Source organism: Balearica regulorum, chromosome 4 (assembly GCF_011004875.1).
Source record: "Balearica regulorum gibbericeps isolate bBalReg1 chromosome 4, bBalReg1.pri, whole genome shotgun sequence".
Lineage (NCBI taxonomy): Eukaryota > Metazoa > Chordata > Aves > Gruiformes > Gruidae > Balearica > Balearica regulorum.
The window spans coordinates 10,377,443-10,391,033 of NC_046187.1; the positions used below are offsets into that span (position 1 = coordinate 10,377,443).

General features: G+C 45.9%; 1 protein-coding gene across 5 annotated transcripts in view; it reads left to right on the forward strand.

Moving 5' to 3' along the window:
* Nucleotides 1-441: 441 nt before the first annotated feature.
* PCDH10 (protocadherin 10) overlaps nucleotides 442-13,591 on the forward strand; it is a 33,915-nt gene continuing 20,765 nt past the window's right edge. For all 5 annotated transcript variants that reach the window (XM_075751159.1, XM_075751160.1, XM_075751162.1 and 2 more), the window contains exons 1-3: nucleotides 442-4,109; nucleotides 5,736-5,794; nucleotides 6,368-6,474. In XM_075751159.1, coding sequence (XP_075607274.1) covers nucleotides 1,506-4,109; nucleotides 5,736-5,794; nucleotides 6,368-6,474 — 2,770 coding nt within the window. In that variant the 5' untranslated portion in view covers nucleotides 442-1,505. The remainder of the gene's footprint in view (nucleotides 4,110-5,735; nucleotides 5,795-6,367; nucleotides 6,475-13,591) is intronic.

The window sequence follows — 13,591 nt, forward strand, 5'->3', positions numbered from 1 at the left end:
ATGAGATGGGGGGAAATAATAATCTCAAGTTTCCTCTTGTTTACGCTGTGTCTAAAAATGGTACTGCGCCCAGCCTTGGGTAGGAAACTTAGTAGCTGGTGGAAACTCCCTCTCCAAGGAGAGGGTTGTTTACGATTACCCGTGTGTGCGCGCTGATGACGAGCGGTGATCTCCCTGCCCAGCGACTGCGGCGGGGGAACAGACAGTCTCGGGGGCAGGCAGGGGGGCAGGCAGGGGGCCCCCAACTGCAGGCTGAGTCTCGCGCTGCCTAAGCTAAGCTCAGCTCAGCTCAGCTCTGCCTGCTCGCCTGCCCCCCCATGTGTGACGCAACCTACTTGACGTGCGCCGCGGCCAATGGGGTGCCGCCCCTGGGGGCGTTACTGCCGGCTAATTGGTTGGCAGGAGCCGAGCGCTGCGCAAAAACAGAAAAGCCGAGCGCTGCCGGCTCAGAAACTGCCGGCAGAGATCAGAGGAGCCGGAGCTGGAGCCGGGACGGGAGGCGAGCGGCGGCGGCAGCAGCAGCGAGCAGAGACAGACACAGAGAGAGAGGGGCTAGACGCAAAAGCAGCAAGAGAGGAAAAAAACTGATCAGCACATCCATAAAAAGCAGAATGATGATGATGATGAACATACTAATAGCAATAAAAGAAGAAAATGAAAGACTATTAACAGAAGAGAGAAAAATCTAAAATCTTTAAATAAAAAAAGAGGAAATCCCAGAGAAATCAGGGAATGAAAGTTTTGGGTAGCAAAGCTGTTCTCTGCCTTTTTTATATGAAATCTTTTTGCGGGTTGTAGGTTTTTGGGTTTTTTGTTTGTTGTTTTTTTTTCCCCCCGCGGGTTTCTGCCTTTTTCTTGCATCTAAAGAGGGCATGTCCACCGGCTCTTCCAGCAGCATCTACCCCTCCAGCTCCCACCAGGAAGACAAACCGAGGACAATCTTGAAATATAAAAATTTCCTCCTTGGGATTTGCTGCTGCTGCTGCCTCCGCCGCCACTGCTGCTGCCGCGGTGCAGTGCCAAGACTCTCGGAATAAATAAAAGCGGGCTACTGTGTATCTCTAGATACATCCAGCTAATAGCTATTATTAGTTGGCCATTTATTTCGAAGATCACAGATGAAGTGGGGACGCCTGTCTTCTTCATTTGGTCAGCGTGTGAAACAATAATACTCGTAACAAAAAGGAGGGAGATGGGGGAGAAAAAAATCCTAACATGAATCAGAAGAAATAATACCTAGCACTCCCCCCCCTAAATCAACCTCATTCCCCCCCCCCCTTCCCCTTTCCTTCCCCCTCCCCGATCCCTCTCCCTCCACACGCTCGCAGGCGCGGACACACACACGCGCGCACACACACTGACAGACACACACACACACACAGACAGACAGGCACGGGCACACACACTGTACTGTGTATTTTCGGAGGAGGAGGTGGTGGTGGCGGCTGTTGGAAGAGGAGGAAGAGGTGGTGTTGGGGAGGGGGGATCTCTTTCCCCATTTGGAGATGGTTGTGCTATTCCTCTTTGCCTTGCTCTGGATGGTGGAGGGGGCCCTTTGCCAGCTCCATTACACGGTGCAGGAAGAGCAGGAGCATGGCACGTTCGTGGGGAATATCGCCGAGGACCTGGGCTTGGACATTACAAAACTTTCGGCTCGCCGCTTCCAGACGGCGCCTAACTCCCGCAGCCCTTACCTGGAGCTCAACCTGGAGACCGGGGTGCTCTACGTGAATGAGAAGATCGACCGGGAGCAGATCTGCAAGCAGAGCCCCTCCTGCCTGCTGCACCTGGAGGTCTTCCTGGAGAACCCCCTCGAGCTGTTCCGGGTGGAAATCGAGGTGCTGGACATCAACGACAACCCGCCCTCCTTCCCGGAGCCCGACCTCACCGTGGAGATCTCGGAGAGCGCCACGCCGGGCACCCGCTTCCCCCTGGAGAGCGCCTTCGACCCCGACGTGGGCACCAACTCGCTGCGCACCTACGAGATCACCCCCAACAGCTACTTCTCCCTCGACGTGCAGACGCAGGGCGACGGCAACCGCTTCGCCGAGCTGGTGCTGGACAAGCCTCTGGACCGGGAGCAGCAAGCGGTGCACCGCTACGTGCTGACCGCGGTGGACGGCGGGCAGCCCCAGCAGCGCACCGGCACCGCCCTGCTCACCATCAGGGTGCTGGACTCCAACGACAACGTCCCCGCCTTCGAGCAGCCCGTCTACACCGTGTCGCTGCCGGAGAACTCGCCGCCGGGCACCCTGGTGCTGCAGCTCAACGCCACCGACCCCGACGAGGGCCAAAACGGCGAGGTGATCTACTCCTTCAGCAGCCACATCTCGGCCCGCGCCCGGGAGCTCTTCGGCATCGCGCCGCGCACCGGGCGGCTAGAGGTGAGCGGCGAGCTGGACTACGAGGAGAGCAGCGTGTACCAGGTGTACGTGCAAGCCAAGGACCTGGGGCCCAACGCCGTGCCGGCGCACTGCAAGGTGCTGGTGCGGGTGCTGGACGCCAACGACAACGCGCCCGAGATCAGCTTCTCCACCGTCAAGGAGGCGGTGAGCGAGGCGGCGGCGCCGGGCACCGTGGTGGCCCTCTTCAGCGTCTCGGACCGCGACTCGGAGGAGAACGGGCAGGTGCAGTGCGAGCTGCTGCAGGGCGACGCGCCCTTCCGCCTCAAGAGCTCCTTCAAAAACTACTACACCATCGTCACCGAGGGGCCGCTGGACCGCGAGCAGCCGGGCGGCGACGCCTACACCCTCACCGTGGTGGCCCGGGACCGCGGCGAGCCGCCGCTGAGCACCAGCAAGTCCATCCAGGTGCGGGTGAGCGACGTGAACGACAACGCGCCGCGCTTCAGCCAGCCCGTCTACCAGGTCTACGTGAGCGAGAACAACGTGCCCGGCGCCTACATCTACGCCGTCAGCGCCACCGACCGGGACCAGGGCGCCAACGCCCAGCTCGCCTACTCCATCCTGGAGAGCCAGATCCAGGGCATGTCCGTCTTCACCTACGTCTCCATCAACTCCGAGAACGGCTTCCTCTACGCCCTCCGCTCCTTCGACTACGAGCAGCTCAAGGAGTTCAGCTTCCAGGTGGAGGCCCGCGACGCCGGCGAGGAGCCGCAGCCGCTGGCCGGCAACGCCACCGTCAACATCGTCGTGGTGGACCAGAACGACAACGCCCCCGCTATCGTCAGCCCCCTGCCCGGCCGCAACGGCACCCCGGCGAGGGAGGCGCTGCCCCGCGGCGCCGAGCCGGGCTACCTGGTGAGCCGGGTGGCGGCGGTGGACGCCGACGACGGGGAGAACGCCCGCCTCACCTACAGCATCGTGCGGGGCAACGAGGCCAGCCTCTTCCGCATGGACTGGCGCACCGGGGAGCTGCGGACGGCCCGCAGGGTGCCGGCCAAGCGCGACCCCCAGCGCCCCTACGAGCTGGTCATCGAGGTGCGCGACCACGGGCAGCCGCCGCTCTCCTCCACCGCCGCCATCCAGGTGGTGCTGGTGGACGGCGCGGCCGAGCGGCCCGGCGGCGGCGGTGGCGGCCTGGGCGCGGGGGCGGGAGCGGGGGGCGGCGGCGGCGGCGGCTCCGGCGAGCATCGCCCCAGCCGCTCCGGGGGGGACACCTCGCTCGACCTCACCCTCATCCTCATCATCGCCCTGGGCTCCGTCTCCTTCATCTTCCTGCTGGCCATGATCGTCCTGGCCGTGCGCTGCCAGAAGGAGAAGAAGCTCAACATCTACACCTGCCTGGCCAGCGACTGCTGCCTGGGCTGCTGCTGCTGCTGCCCCTGCTGCAGCCGCCAGGCGCGGGCCCGCAAGAAGAAGCTCAGCAAGTCGGACATCATGCTGGTGCAGAGCTCCAACGTGCCCAGCAACCCGGCGCAGGTGCCGGTGGAGGAGTCGGGCAGCTTCGGCTCCCACCACCACAACCAGAACTACTGCTACCAGGTCTGCCTCACCCCCGAGTCCGCCAAGACCGACCTGATGTTCCTCAAGCCCTGCAGCCCCTCCCGCAGCACCGACGCCGAGCACAACCCCTGCGGGGCCATCGTCACCGGCTACGCCGACCAGCAGCCCGACATCATCTCCAACGGCAGCATTTTGTCCAGCGAGGTAAGGCCCTGGCGCGCGGCACCCCCCCGCCACCGCCACCCCGCCCAGCTCCGCGCGCCGGGCCGTTGAGGGACCGTTGGGCGGCCGTTGCGGGCCGGCCGTGCCCCGCCGCTGCGCTGCGGGCTTGCCCCAAGCCCCGCTTCGCTTTCCCGTCGTCTCCCGAAGCTCCCGCCCTTGCTCTCCCGGCGGGGAAGGCACTTTGCTTCCCCCGTTCGTCCTTCTTTTCCCTTTAATCCGCTCGTCCGCCGCCCGCCTCCTCGTTGGCCTGTAATATTTGGGAGGCTTCAGTGGCCGGGCAGGGAGAGGTGAGTGTGGGGCGGCCCGCCGCCCGCCTCGGCCAGCCGCTGGCTCCCTCTCACCCGGGCTCAAAAACTTGCAGCCAAGCGCGTCCCGTCCCCGTCCCACCCCCCGTCTCCTTCTCCGGTGCCCGGGCCGGGCAGCATCGGGGCGCGGAGATCCTCCCGAGCCGTTAGCTGCGAGCGGATCGCCTGGGGGTTTGGGGCGGGGGGTGTGTGTGGGGTGGTGTTACTGCTTTTCGCAGAGTCTCTGCAGCTGACAGTAATGAAATGACGTGAGGTGTAATCACAGGGTTTTCTGAAGCAACATTTTTAAACTGTGTCTTTTTTCTCCCTGAAATCTTTGCATGTGCAAGTAAGGCTTTGGGGCAACCCCCCTCTGGGACTGTGACAATCTCTACAGTTAGCAGGAACTTTAATTAATTTGTGAATTAGGGTTTATTAATTGACTTTTCTTTATTCAGCCTGAACAGCTCTTTATAACCCAAAGCTGAGCTCGCGAAGGAAAGCATCAAGAGTTTCCGTGAAATTATATGCAGAGACTTAGCATCCCCTCCTGTTAAACATGTTGCCTATATTGTGTTATCCAGTGTGTAGAGAATTTCTATCAAAGCATATGCTGTGCCATAATGCTCCCCTGTTAATCATTTTCTACTGGGTTAGCTCATGCATCCTCTCGGTACCTCTCTGCCTGTGTACTAATGAATACAAGACATTCTCTCAACGTGAACGCTGAAACCTGAACACTGTCCAGTCTGGCAGAGGTGGTTTGAATGATATTTTCTAAAGTGTTAAGTTTTGCAGTAAAATTCCTAATATTGGCTTGTAAGATTGACCTTTCCTCAAAATGTCTATAAAACTCTTGTCTTCTGTTGTCTTTCTAAGGACTCGAGGGTATCTCAATGTATTTTCTTCCTCAGGGTGCAATAACTGTACCGTCTGCCCCTCTTTTTACACGCTGGAATTAAAAACAGGCTGAAAACTAGATTACAATAACTTTTTTTCTCAGACTAAGTAGTACACAACTCTAGAAATAGTTCTGTTGATTTTTGTGGGAGTCCTTGTGATGCTTGACAGCATGCACTGTGAAAAAAAGTGTCAGAATCTCATCCCAAAGAACTCAGGAAAAAAATCCCCTCATGCCTTCCCATCTGTGCGAATAAGAGCAGAGTTTTTTTCCCTTACATCCTAGAAACAGATTGTGTAGGTCTACTTGCAGCTAAACATTACCATTTATAGTGAATATGGTGAGCTGCTCTGGTGTATTTTCTGATGTTGGTTACAGAAATATCGAGAGTTAAAATATTTCCTAATATTTTCTTTTTCCTAGACAAAACATCAGCGTGCTGAGCTCAGTTATCTAGTTGACAGACCCCGACGGGTAAACAGGTATGAGCTCCTTAGCCTTGTTTTCCTAATGCATGCTTTAGCAAGTCTGAGTGGGGTGCAGAAATGTGTTTTCTGCAGACATAAAGTAGTAGTAAAGCAATGGGAAATTGAATGTATAGACAGATTAAATACAAAAAATGTTGACTAAATGAGTTTGAATTACGGTTTTCCCAAACTGGTTTCAAAACCAACTGAAAAGAGAATAAAATCTCATTTTGTATTAGTCTAAAACGTACTTTAATTACTTATGAACACGTCTGTAGGGTCTTCCAGAAAACATTGGTCTCTCTGCCTTGAAATTTAGCTGTCTGGCTTAAGTAAGTGCTACCAAATTATTTCTACCAATTACATGAAAACTAGGCGGAGTAACAACGCCTACTGTCCATTTCAGCTGGACTACCAAGGTCTGAAAATGCCAGTTTCGTTCATGGTGGACAGAGCACCTCTGCAGAAACAGTGCAGCAGGCAGGAGTGGGTGAATGCAGCACCGTGTTTGGCCATGTGATGGCAGAAGAATGTTTTATGAGTTCCTCTGTAATGTTTATTCTAATGTAAAGATGTTTCTGTGTCTAGTTCTGCATTCCAGGAAGCAGACATAGTAAGCTCTAAGGACAGTGGTCATGGAGACAGTGAGCAAGGAGACAGTGATCATGATGCCACTAATCGAGGTCAATCCTCTGGTAAGTCTGATAAGAGAATGGAAATAGTAGATCTTTAAGTAGGGAGACTAGAAAGAACAGTTACTTATAGGAATATAATACAAGAGTGGCATAAATAATGTGAGCATATTGTATGGGAGGCTGGGTTTAAGTCAGCTTGGTACTACAGTACCCTGGGCAAGGAGACAGTTTTGAACCCCTTTCATTCACTGGGCAGAGTTTCTTTTATTCACTTGGTTGGGGGGTGGTACGTTACTCTGCATCATTTGCTGTAGCAAAACTTGTGCACATTAAAACAAAGTTGTTGGTACATTTTATAGTGCATTTGGTACATTTTATAGTGCTCTTTTTTTTTTTTTTTTTTAAATGGCAGATTTGCAGAATTTCAAAGCATTAAGCAATTTTGTTTAGTAAGCACTTCAGCTGGCATGGCAGTGGGAAGTGCAGGGGGAGTTCCCAAGGGAAAGAATGAGCCCAGTGATTGAATGACAGCCAGACTGTACGGATTTTTGCTGGGGATCAGTGGAGACACATTGGGTGCTCTGAATGTGTAATACCGTAGCATTTTTTTGAGGATTGTTTTTTAATTCAAATTGAGGCACCATATAGTATAAGTGATCTCCATGTTAATAAGGCTAAGGTATTCTTAAGTACTTTTCTTTCAGTCCTGACAAAGGAAGGAAATGCTTTAAAAGACTATGATTTGAGTCACCTAGAAAATATATACATTGCAGTGTTATTCCCATGTGTACGGCTTGCTGTCTTTGCTCTCATACTGTCAGTTTTCTTCTGAAAGGGACGTTTGTTTAGAGCCTATGCATTAGAATTCATTCTCACCCTCGCACTGCATTTTAGCCACAAATGCTTGTGCTTTCTTCCCTACCACAGTCTCCAAAGGTCTGGCATGTCTTGATTCAATACAGTGATTTCTTTCCCCTTGTTTCCTCTGTGCTCCATCATGTATAAGGATTTGCTACAAGTGTGTCACACAAAATACTGCCAGAGTCTCTCCGGTCGTCCATTTTTCCCCTGACCCTCGTCTTAGAAGATACCAGGGCAAGGGACTGAGTACTGTCATAGCAGTGCTGCCTCACCCGCAGGCTCTGTTAACGTCCTCTATTTTCTTGCTGCTATAGTCACTGTGCCCTTAACGATGGGAAACCCAGGCAGCTACAGGGCCCCTTTATATTGCTGCAAGTCATTAATATGCAGACCTAATGAGACTCGAGAAGAGCCAAGAGTCTCCGGAGCTCCCTGCTTCTTGCAGGGCTTCATGCTAAGTGAACAGAGTGTCTATTTTGTGTCTGGGAACCTGACAACAAACCAGGTCTTGCCAGAAGTTTACATCTGAACACAGAGCCTCTTTCATTTTTGGCCTATATATGGCGTATGATTTATTGTTGTTTTAAAAAACCATGTATTTAGCCTCCCCCCACCCTTTCTTTCGCACTGTTTCTGATGCAGCAATCAGGGCTACTGAGTTATAAAAAGCTCCCTCTCCCTCTGCCCTCCCTGCATTCCATTTTTTTTTCTTTTACGCATTTTACTGCAGCAGTCATCTCAATGAACATTTCAATCAGCTTAGTCCCTCAACATAATGAACCATAATAACCAAACAGGAGAGAAAAGAATAAACATCTGCAGAAGGGGCTGGATTTGACTGATGGTGGGAATATAATCATATAGTTGCACATCAACTGAAAGCTATTTTCTTTTAGATGCATTCAGTGCTGTTATTGTTGTGCCTCTGTTCTTTATTCTTTCTCTCCATTTTAAAAGTAGTCTATCTCAGATATGAACACTGGAACTACTGTCAAACTTGGCATTAGTCCTTAGCTGGGTAAATTCTTCATTTTCGTCATTTCTATATTATCAAACTAGGGGAAACAATCTATACTTTCAAAATAATTTCAAATCACTTAAGAATCTGATGTGATGTATGAACTTCTGTGTTTTCAGTGGTGATTACACATAAAGTAATGAAAGCTGACAATTAGGTTTGGTCTAATCACAATAAACAGTTTGAACTGAAACCTCAAATACACAGACCTTCCAATTTAATATATTGGTGCTGTGATTTGAGAATAGTTTGCATGCAGGTTTTTAAATCCTAGTTCCAAATAGATATTTAAATACAAATCTCTATAGAAACTGCTTTAATCTTCTACATACATATAATAGAGTTTTCTTGTAAGCTTTGGGCTGAATCCTGCTGTTGTGATGCAAAGAACATGCCCTTTGACCTCAGCAATGACAAGGCATTTTGATAGAAAAACTTCACTCTTGCTATTAGTTTTTAATGATGAATTTTATTTTAAAAAAAAAAAAAGCATAAATCTGGTTTGATCTTGAATGGCTAGAAGAAATATCTGAGGGAATGTCTTCTCAGTTTTTCAGTCATTCTGGTGCTCTATAATCAATTCTTTCTAAATTATTGAAGGGAAACACACTGGTTGGTAACATTTCAGAAGTTTGGGCTGTTTTTTTTTCAAGATGTTACATGATACCATGCAGCATCATAATTGTTTTCAAAAGCATTGTATTTGCATCCAAAAATATTTACTAGGTAATTCATATTGATAAATAAAACTCACTCCCTACCAGCTTTAATCAGCAGCGTGTTCTTCTCGCAAAGCATCCTTTTCCTCTCGTGTATATGACTTCTGTTACTGTCATCAGCGAACAGTCCTGTGGCACACAAGTAGCTATTCTATAGTAGTCCATTGGTAGCCAAGCTGAGTGTCAAAAGTCATGGTCAATTATTATTTGGGAAGGAAAACATGCAGGATGAAAATCTATCACTGTGGCATAGATTTATCATGCACAATTATTTAGTGAAAATTCTGAACTAAGCTGATCTGTGTATTATAAAATGTTTTATTATGTTTTGAAATAAGATTCTAGTTCACCTTTTCACAAAATACATTTGCTTGATGGTGATTTAATCGTGGTTTTAAATGTGCTGGAATGTATGTAAGGGGTTCGTATCATTCCCATTAAAGTACCACCTGAATGCCCCATAATTATCCACATTCTTGTCTACCTTACTGTCCGTGAAGTATAACAGTACTGTCATCTGCATTTAGCAGGGCATGGCAAGTAGTGGGATACTCAAGTGTTTGAGAGCCTGATTTTCATGAATCAAGTAGTTATTTCATTGATTGGAATAGGAATCTGAGCTTTTCGCAAAATGACTTTCCAAAGGTGAAGGAGCGCAATAAGTTTCTGGCAAACAGAGGAGGGGTTTGTAAAACCCCAAGTGCGTGTTCTAATTACTTATGCTTTTCTTTGTCTGAAAATTGTTGAGACAAAAGCTGCCATTTGTTGTAGAACAAATGCAACTAATACAACGCTACTACCTGTTATTAACACGCTGGATTTCAATCATGTTCTGTAGGAGTAATTTCTAAGCACGAGGTTCGTTTATTTCCCATGGTTGATTAAATTCTTGGCCTCCCTTGTGAAATTGCCGACTTGGGTGCCAATTAATACTCTGCGTGTATGTTTAAATTGTATGATTAGACACCTGTCCTGTAAGATTTGGACTCATGCCATGAACTTATTTCATGTGGTTGCTCACTAGCTACTCAACTTCCTCAAGTCTAACACGCAGAGTTCTTCACAATATTACCCTTGTTTCACCTTTTTCACTAAATTAGCATGATCTCTCAGAGGCATTTCAGGAAGAAATATCTAAGACATGAAGCTAAGTAAATGTACGGTCATGTATATACTATAAAATGCATCAGCTTTTTTGATAATCTCCTCTGGGCAGTACTGGACAGTATGCATCGGTGACTGGCTGAGATGATAGATACAAAATTAGGCTTCCACTAGTGGACTTTATGAAGGGAATTACGATAGGGATCTAATACAAAAGCACAGGGCGAAACATTACCTCACACCTTTTCAGTACAGATTAGGTAAACCCCAAGAGAGTTAGTACGCATTATTGCGGAAGAGCTATGTTATTTCAGTGTTCATAAGGAGAAGAATTTGAGAAGTCAGAAGAAGATAAAGGGACAGAGAAAACCAGTATCCCTTCTGAGCCTATGCAGAGTGACAGCTAAATCCTGTTTTGAAGATCACTTGGGCTAAGAGTCTATCTCGGATAAAGTGAGACTGAACATGAAAATGGCTTAGGAAAGTGCTTTGACTCAAGCTGAGGGTGGTTTTTCTTTTTTTTTTTTTTTTTTTTCTTCTTTTCTTGGGCTGCATGCTTAATAATGTTCACATCTCAATGGTCCAGATAGGGCTTTGAAGTTGAGATTTGGAAGAGCTGAATATTGAAGATGTTTGAGTCTTTATTCATGTTCTCATGCAGATGAAGTCAGTTTTATCCAAGGCAACACACCAATTACTTAGCAAGAATGAATTATAACTCTGTTTCATAAAGTCCATTTCTTCAGTAGATAAGGTCTTCTACAAAGGAGGTTAACATCATTATTCTTGTTTACCGACACAAAACATGAATCATCATAGGGAAATGAGTAGCTTGCTCAAGAATAATCTAACCAAATGGATGGTTGTTCTGGTAATGGAGCTCTGAAAAGGAGGCCTAATTCCCTATGTCATGCCTATCTCACATTTAGCTAGCATTTTTAAGAAAAGCTACCACAGAAGAAATGGAAAGTGCCATTTAATTCCAAGTCAAAGCCAAAGTTATGAAAAAATGACATGTGTTGTGGGGGGAAAAACCTCGCAATAACAATACTGCCAAAATACTTTGTCAACATTTAATTTGTATTTTTGCTTTTTATTACATCATTTACTCAGTAATACATATGAACATGTTCACTCATTTCTCTAAAGGCTTGGTATATGGCTTCTCTCTTAATTAAATTAAGAAAGAATACATTATTTAAAAATGGTTTTAGGCTTCATTTTTGCTTTGATCCAAACTGTCTTTCAAACCAATTAGAATTCATGCACATAGAAATTTTGATTTTCTCCTTTTGAAATACGAAAAGGAAGCAAATTGGGAATATGCTTCAGAAATGCAACACTACCAAGTATCTAATTCAAAGCACCTGAGTTCAGGAAATTCAGATGCAGATGTCAAACTTAAATATTTAACTCCTTTCCTAGTTTTTGGTTTCCTGTGAGGGAGGGGCGGGAGCTTGTTTTCCTTCAAAATCTGCAAAGTTAAGGTTGTGTGACAGCTCATAATTGCCCACTGGCCTATCTAGTAATAAGGCTTGAACAAATAGGAATGAACTAGTGGCCTTTGCCATAAGCTTTTATATGTTGACTGTATTTGGAATAGTGCAGTGTTTATAATTTTTCAGCACTTCAGTGCGCTATACTATCTATTTGTATCTGTGAAGGACATTTGAAATTCATAATTCAGAGTCACCTTTAAAATCTTGGTTTATCTGCATGCAAGGTCTAATATGATAACTAAATGAAAAATACAAAGCATTTTTCTTTAATGTGGATTTGCAATTATGATGGATAGCTTAGTTCTGAAGGACCATATATATAACCAGATTTATGAGGGAGATGAGATGGAAGTGTTATACTGCTGAACATTTCTTTTTGTTATAAATCAAGACCATGATTCTTGGTGTATGAAGGAGTTCTGTGCTGAATGTCTTTCTTCATTTACCATATCCTTCCTTCTTGGAAAATAGCAAATAGCCTTTCCCACCCTGTTTTTAATGTTTTTCAATTAGAAACAGAGAATTCTATACCATGACCCACAGAAAAAAGGTGGAGGAAGAACAGCCAGAATTCATATCATAGTGTAAATATACCTAGGCGCCCAGGGATTTCAAAATCAGACTGCTAATTTGAATTTATTTTCTGTCAAAATACTGAAACTGAGGGCTTGGTTCTGCACAACTCTTGGGGAATGTTGTGACAGATTCAAGTGGGAGCAATACCCAACCCAGGCCTCTCTGAACGTTTTGTTCCCATCCTAAACAAGCATTTACATTCTAACTGTGTGTTCCAGAAGTGTATATTAAAATTCAGATGTATATAAATTTTTTTTTTCTTTTACAAGTTCTCATCTTCAAGGGGGGAAAAGTTTGTCATACAAGCTTACATTTTATATCCCCTACATTCATTACTTTGTTTATTCAAAATCCTGATTTATAGTGGCTATAACATCTCTTTTATAATAAGCAGTTATATAATGCTATTCAGTGCACTGCAGTAGACAAGCAGTATTCAAAAGGGAACTAAAAAATAATATTTGGATAGAGACATTTTGCAGTTTAGCAGCTGATGTGAAAACAAAATAGTAAAATGAGGGTAATTTTCCAGGGGAAATAAAAATCCATGAAGGGAGAAAAAGGGTCTGTCTTTGAATATATATTTTAAAGGCAGTATTATTAGAATATCTCCCTCCTCACTGACAAAAGAATATAATTTAACATTTATCTGCAAGTTTTTCTTTCTCCTGCGGTATTTCAGGAAATGCTGAATGAATATGGTCACTGATAGACTTAGCAAAATGTAACTGTAATAATTTTCCTATTAAAAGTAGGGTTATTTGTTGTTTACGTGTAACTTTGCTAGGAAGTCTGAAAAATGAAATGACCATTTTGTGTTGTCACTTATCTTTCTGAATGAAAGAATTAGATTCATAAAATATGTCTTTTCTTGCATAAGATATTTTTGTGCAGACATTTCAATACATAAGATATACATATACATGTAGTTTTATAATATATTGTTATATATTAATTTATTTCTGGGAAGCCTACATCTAAATGTTTCTTTTCAGTCTTTGATAGCTACTACCACTATAGAATTCAGAACTATACAATTTGTACGCCTTGCCTGATGATCTTCATCTGATTCCTTAATCATATCTGCAGTACACGTTTGCATTCTTCAACAGTTCACTGATCAGTAATTTATTTTCAGACTTCTGCATGCCAATTATCAATGCAAGGTTCTAATCAAAACTGGACCTAACACTGTATATTACTTAATTTAAAATTAAAAAGTCATTATAAAGTGAGATTAATCTGAGACAAAAAGCTTTTTTTTCTTTCTTCATATTTTTTTTTTTAAGTGACTGTCTTTAGTACTCAAGCACTTGATAGCTCAAAAAGATTCTTGCTTGCTGAAGAAATTGGGTTTTGTTGGGTGAGGTATCGCATAAATATTACTAATATAAGTCAAA